General features: G+C 32.5%; 1 protein-coding gene across 2 annotated transcripts in view; it reads right to left on the reverse strand.

Annotated features, from left to right (window-relative positions):
* LOC134708034 (mucin-5AC-like) overlaps positions 1-20735 on the reverse strand; it is a 221759-nt gene that overhangs the window by 88516 nt on the left and 112508 nt on the right. For both annotated transcript variants that reach the window (XM_063568282.1, XM_063568281.1), the window contains 9 exons: positions 18616-18954; positions 16311-16367; positions 13733-13780; positions 12293-12522; positions 8521-8638; positions 5986-6270; positions 3614-4552; positions 2425-2478; positions 1573-1895 (listed from right to left, as the gene is read on the reverse strand). In XM_063568282.1, coding sequence (XP_063424352.1) covers positions 1573-1895; positions 2425-2478; positions 3614-4552; positions 5986-6270; positions 8521-8638; positions 12293-12522; positions 13733-13780; positions 16311-16367; positions 18616-18954 — 2393 coding nt within the window. The remainder of the gene's footprint in view (positions 1-1572; positions 1896-2424; positions 2479-3613; positions 4553-5985; positions 6271-8520; positions 8639-12292; positions 12523-13732; positions 13781-16310; positions 16368-18615; positions 18955-20735) is intronic.

Below are 20735 nucleotides of genomic sequence, written 5' to 3' on the forward strand. Positions count from 1 at the left end.
CAATTTTGTCTACAATTTTAAACACAACAGTTAATTTTTACAATTGCTATAGGCTTTTAATAGTATGAAGAAGCCCCAAAACAACATTAATATACATTTGAAGGCCCCTTGAAGGTTTGTTTGAATTATAAGAGCCATCTTGCATGCAAAACCCCCATAGACATTTTGAAAAGTTGGCAGGTATATTGACGTGATGCAACAGTCTATACAAGTTGATTTGATGCTTAATGAATCTAGTGTGAATAATTTAAACATTTGCTCACCTTGGTCTGTGTGCATATTAAACAAGGGACAATTTAAGATGGTTTATTGACAAAATTTAATTTTTGTGATTGTGATGAGTTTGTAGATCTTACTTTACAGAACATTCTTGTTGCTTACAATCATCTTTATCTTTAATGAACTTGGCTCAGCAGTTACAGTAGAAAATATTTTGTAAAATTGTTAAATTGACTATAAAGGCAACAATTCCTTAATGGGTCAATTGACCATTTTGGTCATGTTGACTTATATTTAGGTCTTACTTTGATGTACATTATTGCTGTTTACAGTTGATCTCTATCTATAATAATTTTCAAGATGATAACCAAAAGCTGCATAATTTTCTTAAAATGACCAATTCAGAGGCAGCAACCCAACAATATTATTGCTGAATGGTCTGAAAATTTTAAAGCAGATAGATGTTGAGCTAAAGAACAATTTCAAACCAATCAGATTTGATCTAAGTGCTTGGGTTTCAGAAAACTGCATTTTACCCTATGTTCTATTTTTAGCCATGTAGGCTGTCTTGGTTCGCGGGCAGGGTCATCAGACACAAATTCAAAATTAAATGTCCTAATGATGATTGTAGACAAGTTTGGTTAAATTTGTCCTCACAGTTTCAGAGGAGAAGATTTTTGTAAAAGATCACAAGACATTGTAAAACATTGACAAAAAAGGGTAATAACCCCTTAAAGGGTCAACCGACCATTTTGATCATGTTGACTTATTTGTAGATCTTCTTTGGTGAATATTATTGCTGTTTACAGTTTATCTCTATTTATAATAATATTCAAGATAATAACAAAAACCAGCAAAATTTCCTTAAAATTATCAATTTAGGGGCAGCAACCTAATAAGGTGTTGTCTGATTTATCTAAAAATTTCAGGGCAGATAGTTCTTGACCTGATAAACAATTTCACCCCCATGATAGATTTGATCTAAATGCTTTGGTTTCAAATATATAAGCCAAAATCTACATTTTACCCCTATGTTCTATTTTTAGCCATGTCGGCCATCTTGGTTGGTTGGCCGGGTCACCAAACATGTTTTTTAGGTACGACAATGATGATTGTGGTCAGTTTGGTTTATTTTGACCCAGAAATTTCAGAAGAGAAGACTTTTGTAAAAGTTAACGACGACAGACGACAACGAACTATGGACGCCCTTTGGGCCAGGTGAGCTAAAAAGGAACCCAACTTTTAACTCATCTCAATATGACAGAAATGATGTGGAAAAATTCCAGATCATTGTTTACAAATATGTATGTTTTAGTTGAATTAAAGATCTATGTCTCCCATGACACAACTTACCTTTGGCTGCCCATTTTCCTCATAATATGTGAATGTTTTCTTATCTAATGAGTAGAGAATCTTGAATGCAGTAATCCAGTATGGTTGACCAGCTTGACCCTTGGTTGTTATACCATCAATTATCATTGGTCTTCCAAAGTCTATCATGATCCATTCTGTCTTCTCATTCTTTCCTGCAACCCAGCCTCCAGTCAACTGACCACTATTAGTGTCTGTCAGGTGTGATCTTTCAACCCCGGAGTTGGGAGTTAAACTGGACGAGGAAGACATTCTTTCACTATTCATGGGCAGTGAAGATCCTTGTGTCATACCATCAGTACATACTAAAGGAAGCCATTTTTATTAAGACATTAAAAAACGTTGTCATAAATACACAATTTGAATAGACTTTTGATGTTCAAACACAATTTATGTAACCTTCAGCTTTATTAAGTTTACCTGTATATTATAAGTTCTTATAATGAAAAAAGAAGAAAAAGTAATACACATTTAAGCATTTCCATGTTCACATAGCCACAGTAAAATAACACAAAATAAGATTCATGTCTCCTTTGAAGTCTCTTGTACTTCAATACATTGTACTGTTTCAATGATAAACAACCACATTAACATGTGCATATTAATGTACAAAATTATTCATATTAAAGTTATTTTAACTCAAAAGTGAATAACAGCATAACATTGGAGAGGATAAGAATTTAATCAAAATAAAAGTTGAACCAAATTGTGTCAAAGATCCAAGCAGAGATCATCTACAAAATTTAAGAAACTTGTATCATTATATGTCACAAACTGTAAAGTTTATATGGCAATAAAACTTTGAATTGAATTGAAAAATTAAAAATATCTTACCAAGAATAGGTGTAACTGCCGTTGTATCAATATGCGTAGTATGTTTATTTGGTACTGTTCAAAAGGAAAATTTATTATTATTCTCAAGATAAAACAATTTACAAATTTACAACCAATATATCAAATAAAGTTCTGATTTTGGATTAAATCACTTTAGTTTGATAAACCAATTTGTAAAACATAACAAAATACTGACAGAAACAATTGTTGTTTTTTTTCTATTTACAGCAGCATCATAAGTATTATTATTTAAAAATGTGTCAAAGATAAATATAAATGTATGCATTGTTATGCGTTTACTTTTCTACATTTTTGCACCTGTCCCAAGTCAGGAGCCTCTGGTCTTTGTTAGTCTTGTATTATTTTAATTTTAGTTTCTTGTGTACAATTTGGAAATTAGTATGGCGTTCATTTTCACTGAACTAGTATATATTTCTTTAGGGGCAAGCTGAAGGACGCCTCTGGGTGCGGGAATTTCTCGTTACATTGAAGACCTGTTGGTGACCTTCTGCTGTTGTTTTTTTTCTATGGTCAGGTTGTTGTCTCTTTGATACATTCCCCATTTCCATTCTCAATTTTACTCTACCACTGCATCGAGTGTGATTGGATATTTATCAGATTGAGAACGAGAGGCTTGCAGAGCATTTTCAATATTTCAAATTTACCCTGTCGAGAGTGGATAGTTATTGTTTCACACAAGATTTGGTGGATGAATCTGTTTCTCTTCTGATTTAAAAAAATATGCAAACAAACTTATTCCTCCTTTTCATCAGACATTATCGCCATTTTTCATGCCGTCACAAAAGGAAATTCAAAGGAAAGCAAGAAAATTTGACGTCATAATTGAATTTTGGCCTATGAAGGACTGAGATCAAACAGAACCACATGTTGATTGAATACAAATAATCAACATGCCAGGAAAAGGATGAATCATGTAAGAATTAGAGAAAATAATTGATACATTAAAAATATCTCACAAATATGACAACATTGTTTTTAACTGCCTTTTTATATCACAGGTTCATTTACTCTCATTCTCTTTTTTTTATTTTGTCTTTTTCTATTTTCTCCATGGTTTAGTTTTTTCTTATTTTAATAATTGTCAACTTGGAATTTGTTTTATAAATTTAAGATTTTAAGATTTAGTCATTCTACTGGTGGAATAGGCCCCATATTTTTCAATAATTACCTGCAACTGTGGTTGTCTTTTCTAGGGATGGAGTTTTGAACTTGTCTGTTGTATGCATCAATGAAGGTGTAGGACTAGCAAATTTATTTGTTGTTGTTGCTTTTTTAGTATGATGAAGTATTGGATTTCCAAAAATATCTGTCGATGGTGAAGGTGTAGGGCTAATGTAGTGACCAGCAGAAGGTGCTACTGTTGTCAGATGAGAACAATCCAACTCCTTTGGCTCACATAAGATCCTGATCTCATAGTCAAAACATTTGCCACCAGTTGAAATCTGGTCAGCATGGTTGCACATCAACCCACCTTTATGTATATCACAAATAACTCCCATCTGACCCGTTTCCATAAATAATTTTTCTGATCCATGTTGACGACATTGAATAGCAGTTATATCCTCAACATCACAAAATCTGAAATCCTTTCTTAGATTGATGAATGTTTCAGTCTCTCCCTGTGTGTCTGGTTTGTGTCCATTGAACCAAGTTGTCCATCCACAAACATTAGGTATAGGTTCAGTTGTTTTGGGTGGGCTAGTTTTAGGGGTACTTGTGTGATGATGTAATCCAGGAATTCCAAAACAGTTGCAGAAAACTCTGATTTCATAATCCAAACATTTACCATCAGGCTGTGCATCATTTTTGCATCTCAAGCCCCGAATACGGTCACAAGAAACAACTTCATTTGTTTGTGAAGAAGGAATCTTTGTCTTCGCCTCTCTGCATTCTACTTGTGTCATCATATAGTACTCACAGAGTGGATGCATTTTTCTAATATTGGCAATTGATTCAATGTCACCCTCAAATAGTTTTCCTTCTTTCATGATAGTTGGATTGTCCAGATTAATCCAGTGAGTCCAGCCACAAGTAGGGGCAGCTGTTGGAATAAGTTGCATTCCTGAGGGTGGAGCAAGTGTTGTTGTTGTGGTGGTTGTTGGTGTTGCTAAATAAATAAAACAACTTAAATTGTATTTTTGTTTTGTAAAATATAGGATAACTATGTTTTAATGCAATAAATAAACTGTTCATACAGAGATATCTCTTTGTAACATCACAATTGGATATGTACCCCTTTAAAGAAAAAAACCAATAAAAACTGACCGCCACGAAAAAGTGTTGAAAGTGGTGTTATACACCAATCATTCAATCAGTTATTAGTGGTTTCCTATAAACTGATACGTATAAACATAAGCTTAAACATGTAAACTATGCAGTTTCAAAGTCAATGAACAATGATGAGTAGCAGGGCCATATAATATCCATATATAGGAAAGAAATATCCAATGTTAATATAACAGCCTACCAAATTTCATTGACCTGCTATGTATTATTCATTTTAAACTAACATAAACACAAAGTATACAAATTTAAACTTTAAAAACTTTCTTAAACTATCCTGGATATCTACCAAACAGAAGCTTGTTTATGATCATAAGATAGTATCTAGAACGAAATTTCGTTAAAATTTTGTTCCTGTTTTTCTGTATTTTACTTTTAAATAGACTTAAGTTTTTCTTCCAGTTAACATTACATACTGTCCAGTTAAAACTTTTAAAACATTTATTAGATTCATAAACTATCCTTGATTTTTACCAAACTTTGACAGAAGCTTTTTTACAATCAAAAGATAGCATCAAGAGGAATATTTTTTTCCTCATTTTTGTTGAGCCTGTGATTAACAGCAAAAGTAGGCGATAGATTGGTTATCTGCTGGACTAGTCTATTCTTAAAGGAGGGTAGTTTACTTGACCTAATCGAAGTAGCCTAGTCCAACAGACAGAGAGATTGGTTATCTGCTGAACTAGTACTCTTAACGGAGGGTAGTTTACCTGACCTACCAATGACTTCCCGGTTCAGCTAACAAGCAAGCTTACCAAAGATATTACCTTTAGCTACACACTCAATGGAATAGGCTGTAATAACTTTCTTAAACTATCCTGGATTTCTACCAAACTTGTACAGAAGCATGTTTATGATCAAAAGCTAGTATTCAGAAGGAAATTTTGTAAAAATGTATTTCCTGTTTTTTCCATATGTTACTTAATAATATACGTAGTCTTCTTCCAGTTAACATTACATACAATCACAGTTAAAGTACCTAAAACATTTATAAAGTAGGGGATTTTTAGCCATGGCGGCCATGTTGGTTGGTTGGCCAGGTCACCTGACACATTTTTTAAACTAGATACCCATTTAATGGTTGTGTTCAAGTTTGGTTAAATTTGGCATAGTAGTTGCAGAGGAGAGGATTTTTGTAAAAGTTAACGATGGACAACAGACGACAGATGCCAAGTGATGAAAAAAGCTCATTTGACCAGGTGAGCTAAAAATTATTAGACAAAAGGACATAAAACAATTGACTGCATAAAAACTTACTTGCACAAGGACAATAGAACCTAACTTCATAATCCTCACAGTATCCACCATTTTCATGGTTCAAACATTTTAACCCTGTATTTAAGTCACATGTTACAGTCTGTCCTCTAGTTGTGTAGTCTGTGTGTGATCTGACCTCTCTGCACTCAATATGAACTGGGTTGTAACAGAAAGTATGCAGAGTTCTGATCTTGGAAATGGTTTCAATGTCACCTTCAGATGTCAAAGGTGTATCCATGTTAATCCAGTGTGTCCAAAAACACTGAGGATGTGTAACAGGAATTGCTATAAAAGAAGAAAAAATTGTTGTCTTTCTGCTCGATTATTTATAACCCTATTCAAAACTTATTCTTAACATTTCACTTAAAATGTCATTTGGCAAATATTGCATGCATATTCAGGACTAATAGTAAAAGCTATTTCAATCTTTCTGCACTTAATAAATTTAAATGACATAGATAAAATTAGATGATAGGATCTTTTTTAAAACAATCTTTTGAACTTTTCATTTAAGGAATGACTGTAATATTTATCTGGCTTTGAAGAAATGACATAAAAATGTGGTGCATACTGAATAACCTGTGTAGCAGGTTATTTCAAAGTGTGCACCACATTTGTTATGCTATTTCGAATAGACAGGAAAAATGTGACAGTCATTCCTTAAATGAAAAGTTCAAAAGATGTTTTAAAAAGGATCCTAACTTATTTACCTGAATGTGTGATCTTAGGTTGAGTATGTATATGTAATTTTATCTATGTCATTTCATTTTTACAATGTAAGAAATGGAAGCCATTGTAGAGATGACACGCTGCCAATTCAGGTCTTCAAAACGATAAATTAAGCCACATAGCACCATCACAGTCCTTATATTTCAGTTGTATTTTAAAAGACAAATGTATCTTCTAGCTAATGAGCATCAGTTTATGTTCTTGACTGCATTAAGTCAACTTAAAACTATTGTCTGGTCGTGTCAGGTGGAATTTTCGAAAATTCATAAACATTCAAAAAAAAATCTAATTAAATATTTTGTGGGAGGGCAAACAAAAAATGTTCAGTGGTTGAAGACTATAAACCCCAATTATCACACACAATAAAATGATTTTTTTTCGAAGATATGCATTTTGAAGATCCAACTTAAAAGACTTTAGTAAAGTACTTTTAGTAAGTATTAGCTATTTTAACACACCTACTCTGTTTTTCGTGATTCATTAGAAAGGTATTTCACTTGACCCATATATTTCATCTTTTGGTAATGTGATTTTATTTATGTTATAAAGTCAACCTGTAGCCTTGATATATAAAACATGATAGAATCTGAAGCGAGATATTGTATCAAATACTCTTGCTTTATACGTTTTCATGACAAAATATTCAACTCAAACACGTCCTGACATAAAAAGGTGCACTCGATTTTCTCTATTCGATACGATTATTACCTATTTTGGGGGATTTTTTCTTGAGTCACATAATGGAAGACACTAAATTTACTGAACTTATAGATTGATATGTTCTCCGTCCGTGGTAGTTTTTTATATATATATAAAAGTCGAGGGTTATGCATTTCCTACATCCAACTTGATATATAGCTATGTTGTTGACTTGCTATCTAATTGTTCTTCTTAACTATGTAATAGACAAATTGATAACTTATGCAAATGGTGTTTTTAAAATAAAATACTTCGTAATTGAGCAGAAAATTGTCATTTTATTTGTTTCTATCAACTTCAAAAAAATTGTCACTATAGTAAACATTACAGTAGGCATTTATCGCCTTCTCTAACAAAGAGCCTTGATTCTTTTGTTCTACTGTTAAAGTACTTTAATTCGTGGGTATCAATTTTCGTGGTTTGAGCCATATTTACATGTTCGTGGGTTTTTAAATTCGTGGATTTTAGTTTTCTAAAAATAAATTATTGAAAAATTAAAGCCTTTAGTAAAGAAGGTTACAAATAGTCTGGATTGAAGTAAATTGAAAAGTAAACATTGACCCATGTAAATCGTAGGGGTAACACTAATTAATCTATGATAAAGTGATCAACAGATTAAAGACCATCAAAGGTGTTAATTAGGCTATAAACATGCCACCTAAAGAAAACAGTAACATAAACAAATGATTATAAACGTATCTTGAATTGACAAATAATTCTTATCAAAATTAAGCCCAGCATGACATTATAATTTCCCATATGTACAAGAACTATGAGGATATAAAATGAACACTTTATCATACTAGCATATCAATACTGGATATCTGAGATGGAGATCTTTCCATGTCTTGATTTGGACAATTGTTGTTTTATTTCGTTAGACACTTAAATTCATGGATAAAGTCATCCACGAAAACCATGAAAATTGGTACCCCACAAATAAAAGTACTTTCACAGTATTTAAACTGGGTTTCCGCCTGAAATATCAAGGAAATGTTCTGATAATCTGTCATTTTATTTTTTCAAAAAGAAGGCTAAATTAGTGACATAAACAATTTTCAAAAACCCACTATATAATCTGTGTTTGCCTAAAATATCGATTCTTACGTTTATATTGAGTTGGTGATGGTGTTGAACAAGTCTCATCTTTTGTACAGGTAACTGTATTGTTGAAACAGTGACAGATTGAACAGTAATCATTTGGATTGTTCCATTGTTCTAGTGGCTGTTTGAAATAAAGAATATAGTAAATAAGAAAAAATATGCACAAGAATCTTTAAAGTTAATGATTTAAAAAAAATTAAAAATTAAAAAAAAATACTTCAATGGACATTCATAAAATGGTCAATATAGAGACTTCCAAGACAAATATACTGGGCACATTTATATGGGATCTTGCAATACCCCATAATTTATAGTTTAAAAGTATGTATGAAATGAAATATGGGGACTTTTGGCAACAAATAACATTGTGAAAACAACTGGAACTACAAAGTGTAATTTCAAGATTTTTTAAAAATAATGATAGAGAGCCTTTCATTCTATATCATGCATACCTGTCAACTGACCCGTATTCTGCGGGTGTGACACGAGATTTTCTAAATTCTGAGGGATCACCTGGGACACCCACCGGGTCATTGAATAACCAGTGAATTTCGAAAATAACCCGTTTTCACCCGTATTTCTTAGCCTTGAGATTGATTACATAAGTAATATTCTGTTGAAATACAGGCAAACTCGTAAATCTTCCATGAACAGGAAGTTCATCTAGCTGTGTTAACTGTCAAATTAAGTAACCCATTAAGTGCATGGCTTCACTTGACAGCTTTGGTGTCAAACACACTGTTAAAGTCATAAGAAACCTCAAATTAAAAAAACATATGCAATTTTTTTGCATGTGTTTTTTATAGCAAAATGGATAGTTTACATTATACAACTTATGTACATATACTTTTTATTGAGAAAAGTTCTTTAATTTGTCCACATTTAGAAGATGTTTATTTATTTTTAATTGCTTGCTTCCAGCAAGCAATTCGTTGACATATTTTCCGTATGCATAGTGACCTGAGCGTAACCCTCCTCGTAAAAATCCAGTGACCACAATACGCATGAATCTGTCATTGAAATAAACAAATATCTGATTATACATGTTAAACACGTGCTCAATACCCATGCTTTTTGTGATTTGTTTACTATAAGGTGACAATCGTTAAAACTCGGTTTCAAAACACAGCATTTAATGAGCAGCCATATTTGTTAAATCATAACAAACAGAGAGAAAAAAAATTGACGATTATATGATATATTTGCGAAAATAATTATAAAATCGTGCACAGAGGACTAAGTTTATGATGTATAGATGAATTGGTTCAAGAATTGGACAAACATTATTTTTCACCACTCACTTGTTTCATATGACTTTAATTAACACCAATTACCTTAGCTTTAGGTCGTAAATAAATTGCACTGTTGTTTTACAAACATATTTCAACTAGAGTTACTTCCCCTTTTTTGTCACCATTCAAAATTATTCCTGATATTTACGTTTTTTGGATGAAAAAGATTAAATTTAAAAAAAAAAAAAATTCAAATACATTTTTAAATAATACTTTTCATTATTTTTATACCTTTATAACATTTTTATAAAAAAGATGAAAATGATTTTTTTCATTTGTACCTACTTTCACTGTATTACTATATTTATTACAGTCCAATTTCATACACACTATTATTAAACAACTTTTAACTTTTTCTAAAAGTTGTTTAAAATATGATATAACTCTCCTCTTTTTGAGAGTACAAAACTCTAAGTTTTCAAAGATTTTGTATAGAAGAACTATACAAATCCTTGGTATTTCTATTTTCTTTTCTACGTAAGTAAAATGACCCCTTGTCTGAGGAAGGGTTGTTCTCAACCTGATAATAACAAACACAGGTCAAAGTACGCCTTTTACACAGGGCTTTGATACAGACCAAACAGCAAGCTATAAAGGACCCCATAATTATTAGCGTACACAATTTGAACAGGAAAACCAACGATCTAATTTATATATCCAAACAGGAAAATACCAATAAACAACATCAACAAACGATAACTGCTGATAGACAGGCCCTGAATCAATCAAGACAGGTGCATAAACATGCAGCGGCTATGGATAGTTTCGCCAGCACACAATATAATTGCAGTTGAAGGCAAATCCTTCAGAAGTTCTTTGTACTTTAATCTAAAAACAAACATTTTTGAAAGGATATATAAATAAGGGGAAATGAAACCAACTTTTTGTTCTTTAAAGGTATTTCCGCTGTTATAAATTTATATTGGAGCACTCCCACTTTAGATAAATAGGTTTAATGCTGAAACAAATATTCTCACAGATATTTACACAGTGTGGTGGGGTGCTTTTATGTTTAAAATCGTTATATGCAGGTTAGATCGTGATTTTAAAAATAAATGTTGATATATTCTTATAATATTTACAAATAAAAAAACGGTGCGGGAAATGGACATGATAACATTTCCGGATGCGGGAAGCGGGAATATAAAAAAAATTAAAAAAAATATGTTTTGAAAAAAATAGGTGCGGGCGGGTCTGTCGAACAAGGAATCAAATTGGTGCGGCCTTATCTCTATCTTTAATAATGTTCAAGATATTAACCAGAAACTGCAAAATTTCCTGAAAATTACTAATTCAGGGGCAGCAAACCAACAAGGGCTTGTCCAATTTGCCTGAAAATGAAATGACAGATAGATCTTAACCTGATTAACAATTTAACCCCCACGTCAAATTTGCTCTAAATGCTTTGTTTTCAGTGATATAAGCCAAGATCTAAATTTTACCTGGATGTTCTATTTTTAGCAATTGTGGCCATCTTGGTTGGTTGGCCCGTTCATCTGACACACTTTTTTAAACTAGATATCCCAATAATGATTGTGGCCAAGTTTGTTAAATTTGGCCCAGTTGTTTTAGAGAAAATTTTGGTAAAAGTTAATGACGACGATGACAGACCATGGACGCCATTTGATGAGAAAAAAGGCCATGTGGGCTAATATTAACAATACTAATAATAATAGTAATTATAATAATAATAATAATAATTCTTAATTTAAAGAAGGTAACACAGCCATTCATACCACTAATCTTCCCTGAGGCCCTCAAAACAATCAAACAAACACACACATAAGAAAAATCAAATACAAATTGTTAGGAAATATACAATTTTCAAAACAGGTAAAAATTACAAATTCATATAGTATTGACAATATATTAATTTAAATAGTCTTTTGGAAGGAAATTAAATGTTTTTTTTATTTTCTATACACAAAAAAATAATTAGAAAACAGAAAACTTTCCACAAAATTGCACCAATTACATGTTTGATTTTACTACTTTTGGTTCCTCGTACTTGACGGAGTACCAGGTTGTCCTACCAAAGAGTAGGTAACCGATTGAAAAAAAAGGTAACTTCTGGAGTCAAAAGTTGGCAATATGTCTATTATCTTAACAAAATGTTTTAATCAACATTAAAGTTAAACCCTATATATAAAGAGATCATTTGTTCAATATTTCAATATTAAGGCAACAACTGAAAAGATTCAATATTTTGTTGAAACAGCTCAAGAACCAAATCGCAGGTATAAAAATGCACTATTTTCTATGTTCTTTGATAGTCAAACAGTTGTCCCCTTGAAAACAAAAATACATCTACAAGAACATATGGCGAAACTTCTCAAATCCACCTAATGTTTTTCAACAGTTTGAATTATAATGTATCGCATTATAAAACTTACATAGATGTTTAAGAATGACAGACCATGAATCTAGGTATACTCCTGTTAAAATATTACTGGCTTGATAAAAAAGAAACAATAGAAATCTACCTTAGCAATAGTTCCATCTTGTTTCCTACATGGGCACATAGACTGCTGTACACAAGTAATTTTATCCATCAACTTCTCTCCAGGAGCACATAGATGCTTGGCTGGTCTACACAGGGGTACACATGTACCTTGGGACTGTTTACATGTGTCAATTAATTGTGCCATGTTGTCACAAAGATCGCCACATTTGTATGCACATGGTTCCAAGGTCTCACCAGGTGCGCAAATTGCTGTAAATTGAAATGAATTCATTTTTGGATTATAGACCTATTTCTTCTTTTTTTCTTTTTAAGTATGAAAATAGAGAGATATATATGATAATGAAACTAATAAACATAAAGTCAAATGTGGAATTAATGCTTATGATAATCATAGCTTTTGAAAACTTTTGGAAACACTGATATCTTACAGCAAAAAGTATAAATTTTTCACTTCTGGTATTCACTATATATTTCATATATTTTTTTCCAAAAACAATTGTGGGGACTCCTGGATGAATTTTAATTAACTTGGTACCATTAGATGGAGGTGAACAAGCAAAGGAGCAGGCCCACAGACTGAAAACATAACAGCTCTCTAATATTCTGGATGGGGCATAAACATAACTGATGACAAAACTATAACCAAATAAACAAATATACACATTTTGTCTAACACCTGGTTTGTAAAAATCAGAAAATTTTAGGAAAACAATGTGCTTTTTTATGAAATATATAGCAAACAAGAATGTGTCCATAGTACACGGATGCCCCACTCGCACTATCATTTTCTATGTTCAGTGGACCGTGAAATTGGGGTCATAATTATAATTAGAAAGATCATATCATAGGGAACATGTGTACTAAGTTTCAAGTTGATGTAACTTTAACTTCATCAAAAACTTCTTTGACCAAAAACTTTAACCTGAACTTCGCACTATCATTTTCTATGTGCAGTGGACCATGAAATTGGGGACAAAACTATAATTTGGTATTAGAATTAGAAAGATCATATCATCGGGAACATGTGTACGAAGTTTCAAGTTGATTGGACTTCAACCTCTTCCAAAACTACCTTGACCAAAAACTTTAACCTGAAGCGAACGGACGCACAGACGAACTAACGAACGGAGGCACAGACCAGAAAACATAATGCCCCTCTACTATCGTAGGTGGGGCATAAAAAGGAGTTGATAAATACTTTTTGCAATGCATTGTACATCTACATTTAGTTATTGCAAAGGAAAAAGCCCATCTTCATGTTATTAACATATATTGACTGTATTCTGAAGATTAACTATTTTTTAATGAACTCTTCTCATTCTCTAAATATGGCTGATATATACAATGTTTTTAATTCTCTTTTTTGATAATTTAATATATCTTTTGCTAATAAAATGTCAGTTGTGTGTCGAGAAATTTTTAAAACTGTGCAACTAATAATATATCAACAGATGCTTACGTGTAGTTGATTGACTGAACTGTAGAACTGCTGTTGTGTCTGGATTGGCTGAAATAAACACACACATATCCATTTAACTCAGTTCTTTTAATAACTTTAAAAAAAACTATAAGGAGCAACACAAACCTGCAAACTTTTCAAAATCTCCATCAGTCTGTCCTTGGTGGATTTAAGTGCAAAACGAAGGACCTTTTTAAATGCTCCTCTTATATTGTCATACGTCTTTTAAATCATATTGTTTGAATGTTGTTTGTATGTGCTTAAATCACCTGTTAACTCATTGGATAGATATCAGAAAAAGTGGTATGAGTGCCAATAAGACAACTCTCCATCCAAGTCACAATTTGTAAAAGAGGATGTTTTTAGGTGTTAAGGAATCCTGAGGGTAAAAAAAATCAGCAAAATTTGATATTTTTAAAGCCGTTAAATATTTAAAAAACGGAAAAGCGCCAGGTTACGATATGGTCATCAATGAATATGTGAAATCTACCATTCAATTTATGACGCCCCTTTATCTTAAGTTATCTAATAAAATATTTGACTCTGGAGCCATTCCTGAAGCTTGGACATTAGGCATTATTTTGCCATCCTTCAAAAATAAGGGGAACCCCCTTAATCCTGACTCATACAGAGGTATTACTCTAGTATCTTCTCTTGGAAAATTATTTACTGCCATACTGAATGGGAGACTTTCAAAATATGCAGACTAATTTGAAAAAGTTCCTTTTTTGAAAGCGGGGGTATAATTATATTTATCATTTGGTAAAAAACTTTATTGTACGTTTATCGACTTTAAGAAAGCGTTTGATACTGTTTGGAGATTGGGGTTATGGCAAAATTTGGTAAAAAATCAAGTTACCTGAAAAAATTTAAGAGTGATTTTTAATATGTATGATAACATTAAATCTTGTGTCAAAAAGGGAAATGATATTTCTGGCTTCTTTTCTAGTGATCTCGGTGTACGCCAAGGAGAAAATTTATCACCTTTTTTGTTTTCTATTTTTCTTTCGGATCTAGAAGAATTTTTGTGTGAGAATAACACAAATGGACTTGAAACAATATCAACGCATTGTCAGGAACATATTGGACTATATTTACAAATTTTTATCTTATTTCATGCAGGTGACACTATCATACTTGCTGAAACAGCAAGTGATATGCAAAATACATTAGATATGTTTGAATTATATTGTACACAATGGAAACTTTCTGTGAGCACAGATAAGACAAAGATTATGATATTTTCAAAAAGAAAAAGCAAAAGAAACCACTTACATGATTTCAAATTATATGGTTCTGATATTGAAATAGTTTATTTCATTTTATTTCATATTTTTATCTCATCTTTTCATATGTGTTTGTGTTATGTTAAATATCTTTTGATGAACTTCTTTGTACCATTGTAAATTTACGGTGTTTGAGAAATAAAGAATCTTGAAATTTACCAATTTTATGCGCACAATTTGTTTAAAAATATATCATTCAATATCAAACTATTGGTCAGAAGATTTCAAAATAAGGTAGTTTTATCAGTTTTGGCAATTCATATTCATTGATATTTTAGGGAATAATTTGAAAACCAAAGGAATGTTTCAATTTTATCAAACCTACACATGTTTCTGTCATGATAGTCCAAACATTCTTACTATCAATTCAAATTTATCATTTCTCAGTTTGTATATTTTTTATTTTTTGTGGAAATAAATGAAACAAGTGAAACTGCAAGCTTAATACTTACTGCTCACTGATGATACCACTGCTTAAATAGTTTAGTAAATAAGAAGAAAACAGTATAGCTGACTTATATAAACCCTAAACCCAAATTTCAGAAATCCTTGTATTGTAGTTCCTTAGAAAGATGCGACAAAATCATTCATTGGTTGGAAGGACAGACTGACAGACAGATGTAAAACAGTATACCCCACCTTATTTAGAGTGAGGGTATAATTTAAAGTAGGAGTATAATTACCATCAACAGGAGGTCACTACAGACACATAATATATTATGTAAATTTTTAATGTTTACAGCGATTTCAAAACTTTGATGAAGATGTTCAAATTAACATTTCAACTGAAAAGTCCTGGACCTTTATAACAGTAAAGTGTAAGGTCCACACCTTAGGACGAAAGGTCCAAACATTGATTTTGTGATTGGATCAATTTTTAACATGTGTGTCCCTCTCATGAAAGCACTATCAGAGTGGTATAGGTATTTTATACAATATTTACAGGTCATAGTTCCAGAAGCTTCAAGGGTTATGCCAATGAGACTGGAATATTTGCTCATGTTTCTCATGACTTTGTCACAGCCGATTTTGAGACAAGGTTGAACCTTACTAAATAATTTTTTTACACCTAATTATATAAGCAGCTACAAAAAAATGAAGGGCGTCTAGACAGTATATGTCAAAATATTGACTCCGTCAAAACCAAACCTTTTCAGAACACAATATCTTATTTTGAAAACACAAATTTTTGGTTAATATACCTGTTTAATCTTAAGATGTTTGTTATGTTATTGACTAAAATTTTCATTCAGATAGCATTCCCAATTAGACCGAGTTTTACCTATACTTACCTAGGGATGTTTGTCTGTTTGGTTGTGGTTGAAGAGTACTTGAGAGACTTGGGTTACCTATAAAAAGAAGTATAAATTTATATCTGAATGACTAAAATCATTGTAGGGATTCCTTAAAATATGTGTGTGGCATTATACCTTTCGTTTATCAAGAAAGATTTTAATATAGAAAAGGAAACAAAAATAAGAAAATGTTTTTTAGTGTGATTTTTCAATTTATTTTTTTTCAGTTCAGTTTTTAAAATATTCATGTTTGTTGAATAATCAACTAGAGGCTCTTAAGAGCCTGTGTTGCTCACCTTGGTCTATGTGCATATTAAACAAAGGACACAGATGGATTCATGACAAAATTGTGTTTTGATGATGGTGATGTGTTTGAAGTTCTTACTTTAATAAAGGTTCTTGCTACTTACAATTATCTCTATATATAATGAACTTTGCCCTATAGTAACAGAGGAAATTATTTTGTAAAAATTTACAAAAAGGAGTAGGTCCGGTAAGGACCGATTTTGGCCTCAAATTTCAGTTTCATCTGACGAAAGATTTTGACCACTTTTTAAACACTTAAGTGCCTATTTCATATATTTCGATCAATTTTTGTGAAAGATTTTAACTTATTTCGTCATTAAAAACGATCCGATTCAAGCTCAAATATGAAAAATCTAGCAAATATGCGAAAAAATGTCACTTTTCATATGGTTTTTGTCAAAAACGAAAGTGGCCGCATCCGTGTTCATCCTTAACCTTTATTTATGTTATGTATTATCATTAAATACAACTTCAATTTCAATATTTTGTATGAACACGAATGCGGCCACTTTCGTTTTACACGGCAACTGTCTAAAATTTAAGTAAAATACTGGAATTGTTAAGATTTCAGTAATTTAGCATGACTTCATGGTGCTAGCTAGTACCCAATATATGTGCATTGTATTGTCAAAAACAGCCCATATTTATGTAGTAGAACCATTTTACTATCCAATAAATAACTAAAAGTTTACATTTTAACAATTTTGTAAAACTGCCATATTTTGGGGCCAAAAAAGGGTCTTACCGGAACTTCTCCTTTACCAAATTAATGAATATGTTAAAAATTGACTATAAAGGGTAATAACTCCTTTAGGGATCAACTGACCATTTTGGTCATGTTGACTTATTTGAAGATCTTACTTTGCTGAACATTATTGCAGTTTACAGTTTATCTCTATCTATAATAGTATTCAAGATAATAACCAAAAACAGCAAAATTTCTTTAAAAATTACCAATTAGGGGCAGTAACCAAACAACCGGTTGTCCAATTCATCTGAGCAGATTTCAGGGCAGATAGATATTGACTTGAAAAAAAAGTTAACACCTTGTCAAATTTGCTCTAAATGCTTTGGTTTCAGAGTTATAAGCCAAAATGTACATTTTACCCCCTATGTTTTATTTTTAGCCATGGCGGCCATCTTGATTGGTTGGCCGGGTCACCTGACATATTTTTTAAACTAGATACCCCAATGATGATTGCCGCCAGGTTTGGTTAAATTTAGTCCAGTAGTTTCAGGAGAAGATTTTTGTAAAAGTTAACGACGACAGACGACGCTGGACGCTGGTCGCCAAGTGATGAGAAAAGCTCACTTGGCCCTTTTGTAATAAACCCAGTAGTTTCAGAGTAAAAATTTACAAAATTTACGAAAACTTGTTAAAAATTAATCATATATGGCAATAACTCCTCAAAGGGTCAATTGACCATTTTAGTCATGTTGACTTATTTGTAGATCCTACTTTGCTGAACATTATTGCTGTTTAAAGTTTATCTCCATCTTTAATGATATTAATAACCAAAAACTGCAAAATTTCCTTAGAATTACCAATTTAGGGGCAGCAACCCAACAATAGTTGTCTGATTCATCTGAAATTTCAGAGCAGATAGATCTTGAACCGAGTAACATTTTAAACACTGTCAGATTTGCTCTAAATGCTTAAATTTCAGAGGTATATGCCCAAAACTGCATTTTTCCTCTATGCTCTTCCTTTAGCCATGTGGGCCACCATGTTTGACAGGTGGGGTGACACAATTTTTTAAACTAGATACCCTGTTGATGATTGTGGCCAGTTTGGTTTAATTAAGGCTTTGTAGTTTTAGAGGAGAAATTTTTTGTAAAAGTTAACGGACGACCGACAACATGTAATGATAAAAGCTCAAAAGTGTGGAAAACCGATTTAAGGGAGTGACAGATGGACAGATTTTGGGACTACTAATTGAAAGTAACAATAATTTGACCATGCATGTACCTTACTGCAGATTTTTCACTAACTTACATGAATCGTCCCAGCATTTGACCCTGACCTCATAGTCGTGACATTGGAAGCTTTCTTGATCTCTGTTGTAACAACGTAGACCATTCTTGATGTCACATGTAACAGAATCTTGTGTTGCTGAGGTAGCAGAACCATTGTCTAGGATTCTGCATTCAATATCAACAATACTTGGACATAATCCAAAATGTTTTTTAAGGTTTTCTATAGTTTCCAAGTCCCCACTAGTAGGAGCATTTGTGGGTGAAGTACTGCTAAGCCAATTTGACCAGGCACATCTTACATAAGTTGATTTGCTTGAGTTTGGGGCTTCTGTAGTCACTGTTGTTGGGCTCTTTGTACCTATAAAGAAATCAAAGGAATTTTCATCAACGATGTATCACATTTAGATCTCGCTTTAAAAAACAGTTGTATTGTCAAGATATGTCTTAGAAAAAAATCACTTCTGTCTAACTGTCAGTCTTTTGTGTTTGACACTATCATATATAATTAAAGACACTCTTTTATGGTTATCAAAGTGACATGTGGAGTATTAACTGTTATTGTTATACTGAAACATCTATAGAGATGAGCAGGTTTAACAATGCCTATCATATTTTTAGAACAGTGAAATCATTACAATCTAAAGACAGATAATTTAAAGTGGGGCCCCCATACAGAAAAAATGATCACTAGGCCAACTGCATTGCTCAACTGGCCGCCAGTTGAGCTAACAGTTGAGGGCAAGTTGAGGGCTAGCTGGCCATCAGTTGAGCAAATAGTTGAGGGCCAGTTGAGGGTTAGCTGGATTTTTGCCATGCACATTACGTAGCCCTCAACTATCAATGCTCAACTTTATGCAAATTAGTTGAGCAACGTTGAGAAAATATCATAGTTGAGGGCTAGGTGTCTAACAGTTGAGCAATCAGGTTGAGGGCTACCGGGCCAACAGTTGCGGACCAGGTCATTAAAAGTTGAGGGCTAGGTGACAAAAAGATGAGGACCAGGTCATTAAAAGCGGGACGAAAGTGACCAAAGGGACAGTCAAACTCATAAATCAATAAATCATAAAACAAACTGACAACGCCATGGCTAAAAATGAAAAAGACAAACAGAAAAACAATAGTACACATGACACAACATAGAAAACTAAAGAATAAACAACACGAACCCCAACAAAAACTAGGGGTGATCGCAGGTGCTCCGGAAGGGTAAGCAGATCATCCTGCTCCACCTGCGGCACCAGTCGTGTTACTTATGTGATTACAAATCCGGTAAATAGTCTAATTCGGTAGGTCAAATTCATGAAAGGGAAGAGGTCAACCAACTCGTGATGGCGTCCGTAAAATTAACGAAGGGATGATTTCAACTTCACCATTTGGAACTCTTGGTTTAATAGCTTCCTTGTGGGCAGTAACCCTCTATCAAGAAAATCATGATAGGAAATGCAAGCACGGGAATAAAAGTTGAGGGCTAGGTCTTTAAAAGTTGAGCATTGTGTGTAATTGCAAACTGGTGATACTACACATTGTATAAGTAATACTTTCTTAAACAAATTGTCTAAATAATGAAATAAACATGTCTCCTGTCTTACACATTTTGACAATATATAATATCACTAACAGAGCATAATTATTCACTTATTCAAAATGGTGGAAATCAAATCTAATCCAATGCACTTACCAAAAGATGTTTTCAGAAATATGTGTTAAAACATCAATCTTCCTAAATCCAAGAGTCATGTCATCAGAAGAATACACTGCACTTTTTAATGTCAATACAGTTATTTGTAACTTTTTTTTATCTACATTCATTGTAAAATTCATATTTTATTCATGATAGCTAGGAGACATCTTTGCTTGCGTGTGCATGCACAAACCGAGTTCAAATTTTAAATGTTTGAGGTTCTTTTGCGTATTATGACAGTGTGATCACATTGAGAATTGCCCCGAATAATAACTGTTGATTACCTATATCTTGAATATTTGATATATCTTATAATAAAAGAAATACTGTTTGTTTTTATCTTTGTGTCAAAGATTTAGTAAAGTTAAAATACAGAAAAATGTATAAAAACATGTGCTTCCCTTAATTTTGCCTCAAACATTGTGTACATTTATAATAATACTTCCTGTTAAAGACTG

Source organism: Mytilus trossulus, chromosome 2 (assembly GCF_036588685.1).
Source record: "Mytilus trossulus isolate FHL-02 chromosome 2, PNRI_Mtr1.1.1.hap1, whole genome shotgun sequence".
Classification (NCBI taxonomy): Eukaryota; Metazoa; Mollusca; class Bivalvia; order Mytilida; family Mytilidae; genus Mytilus; species Mytilus trossulus.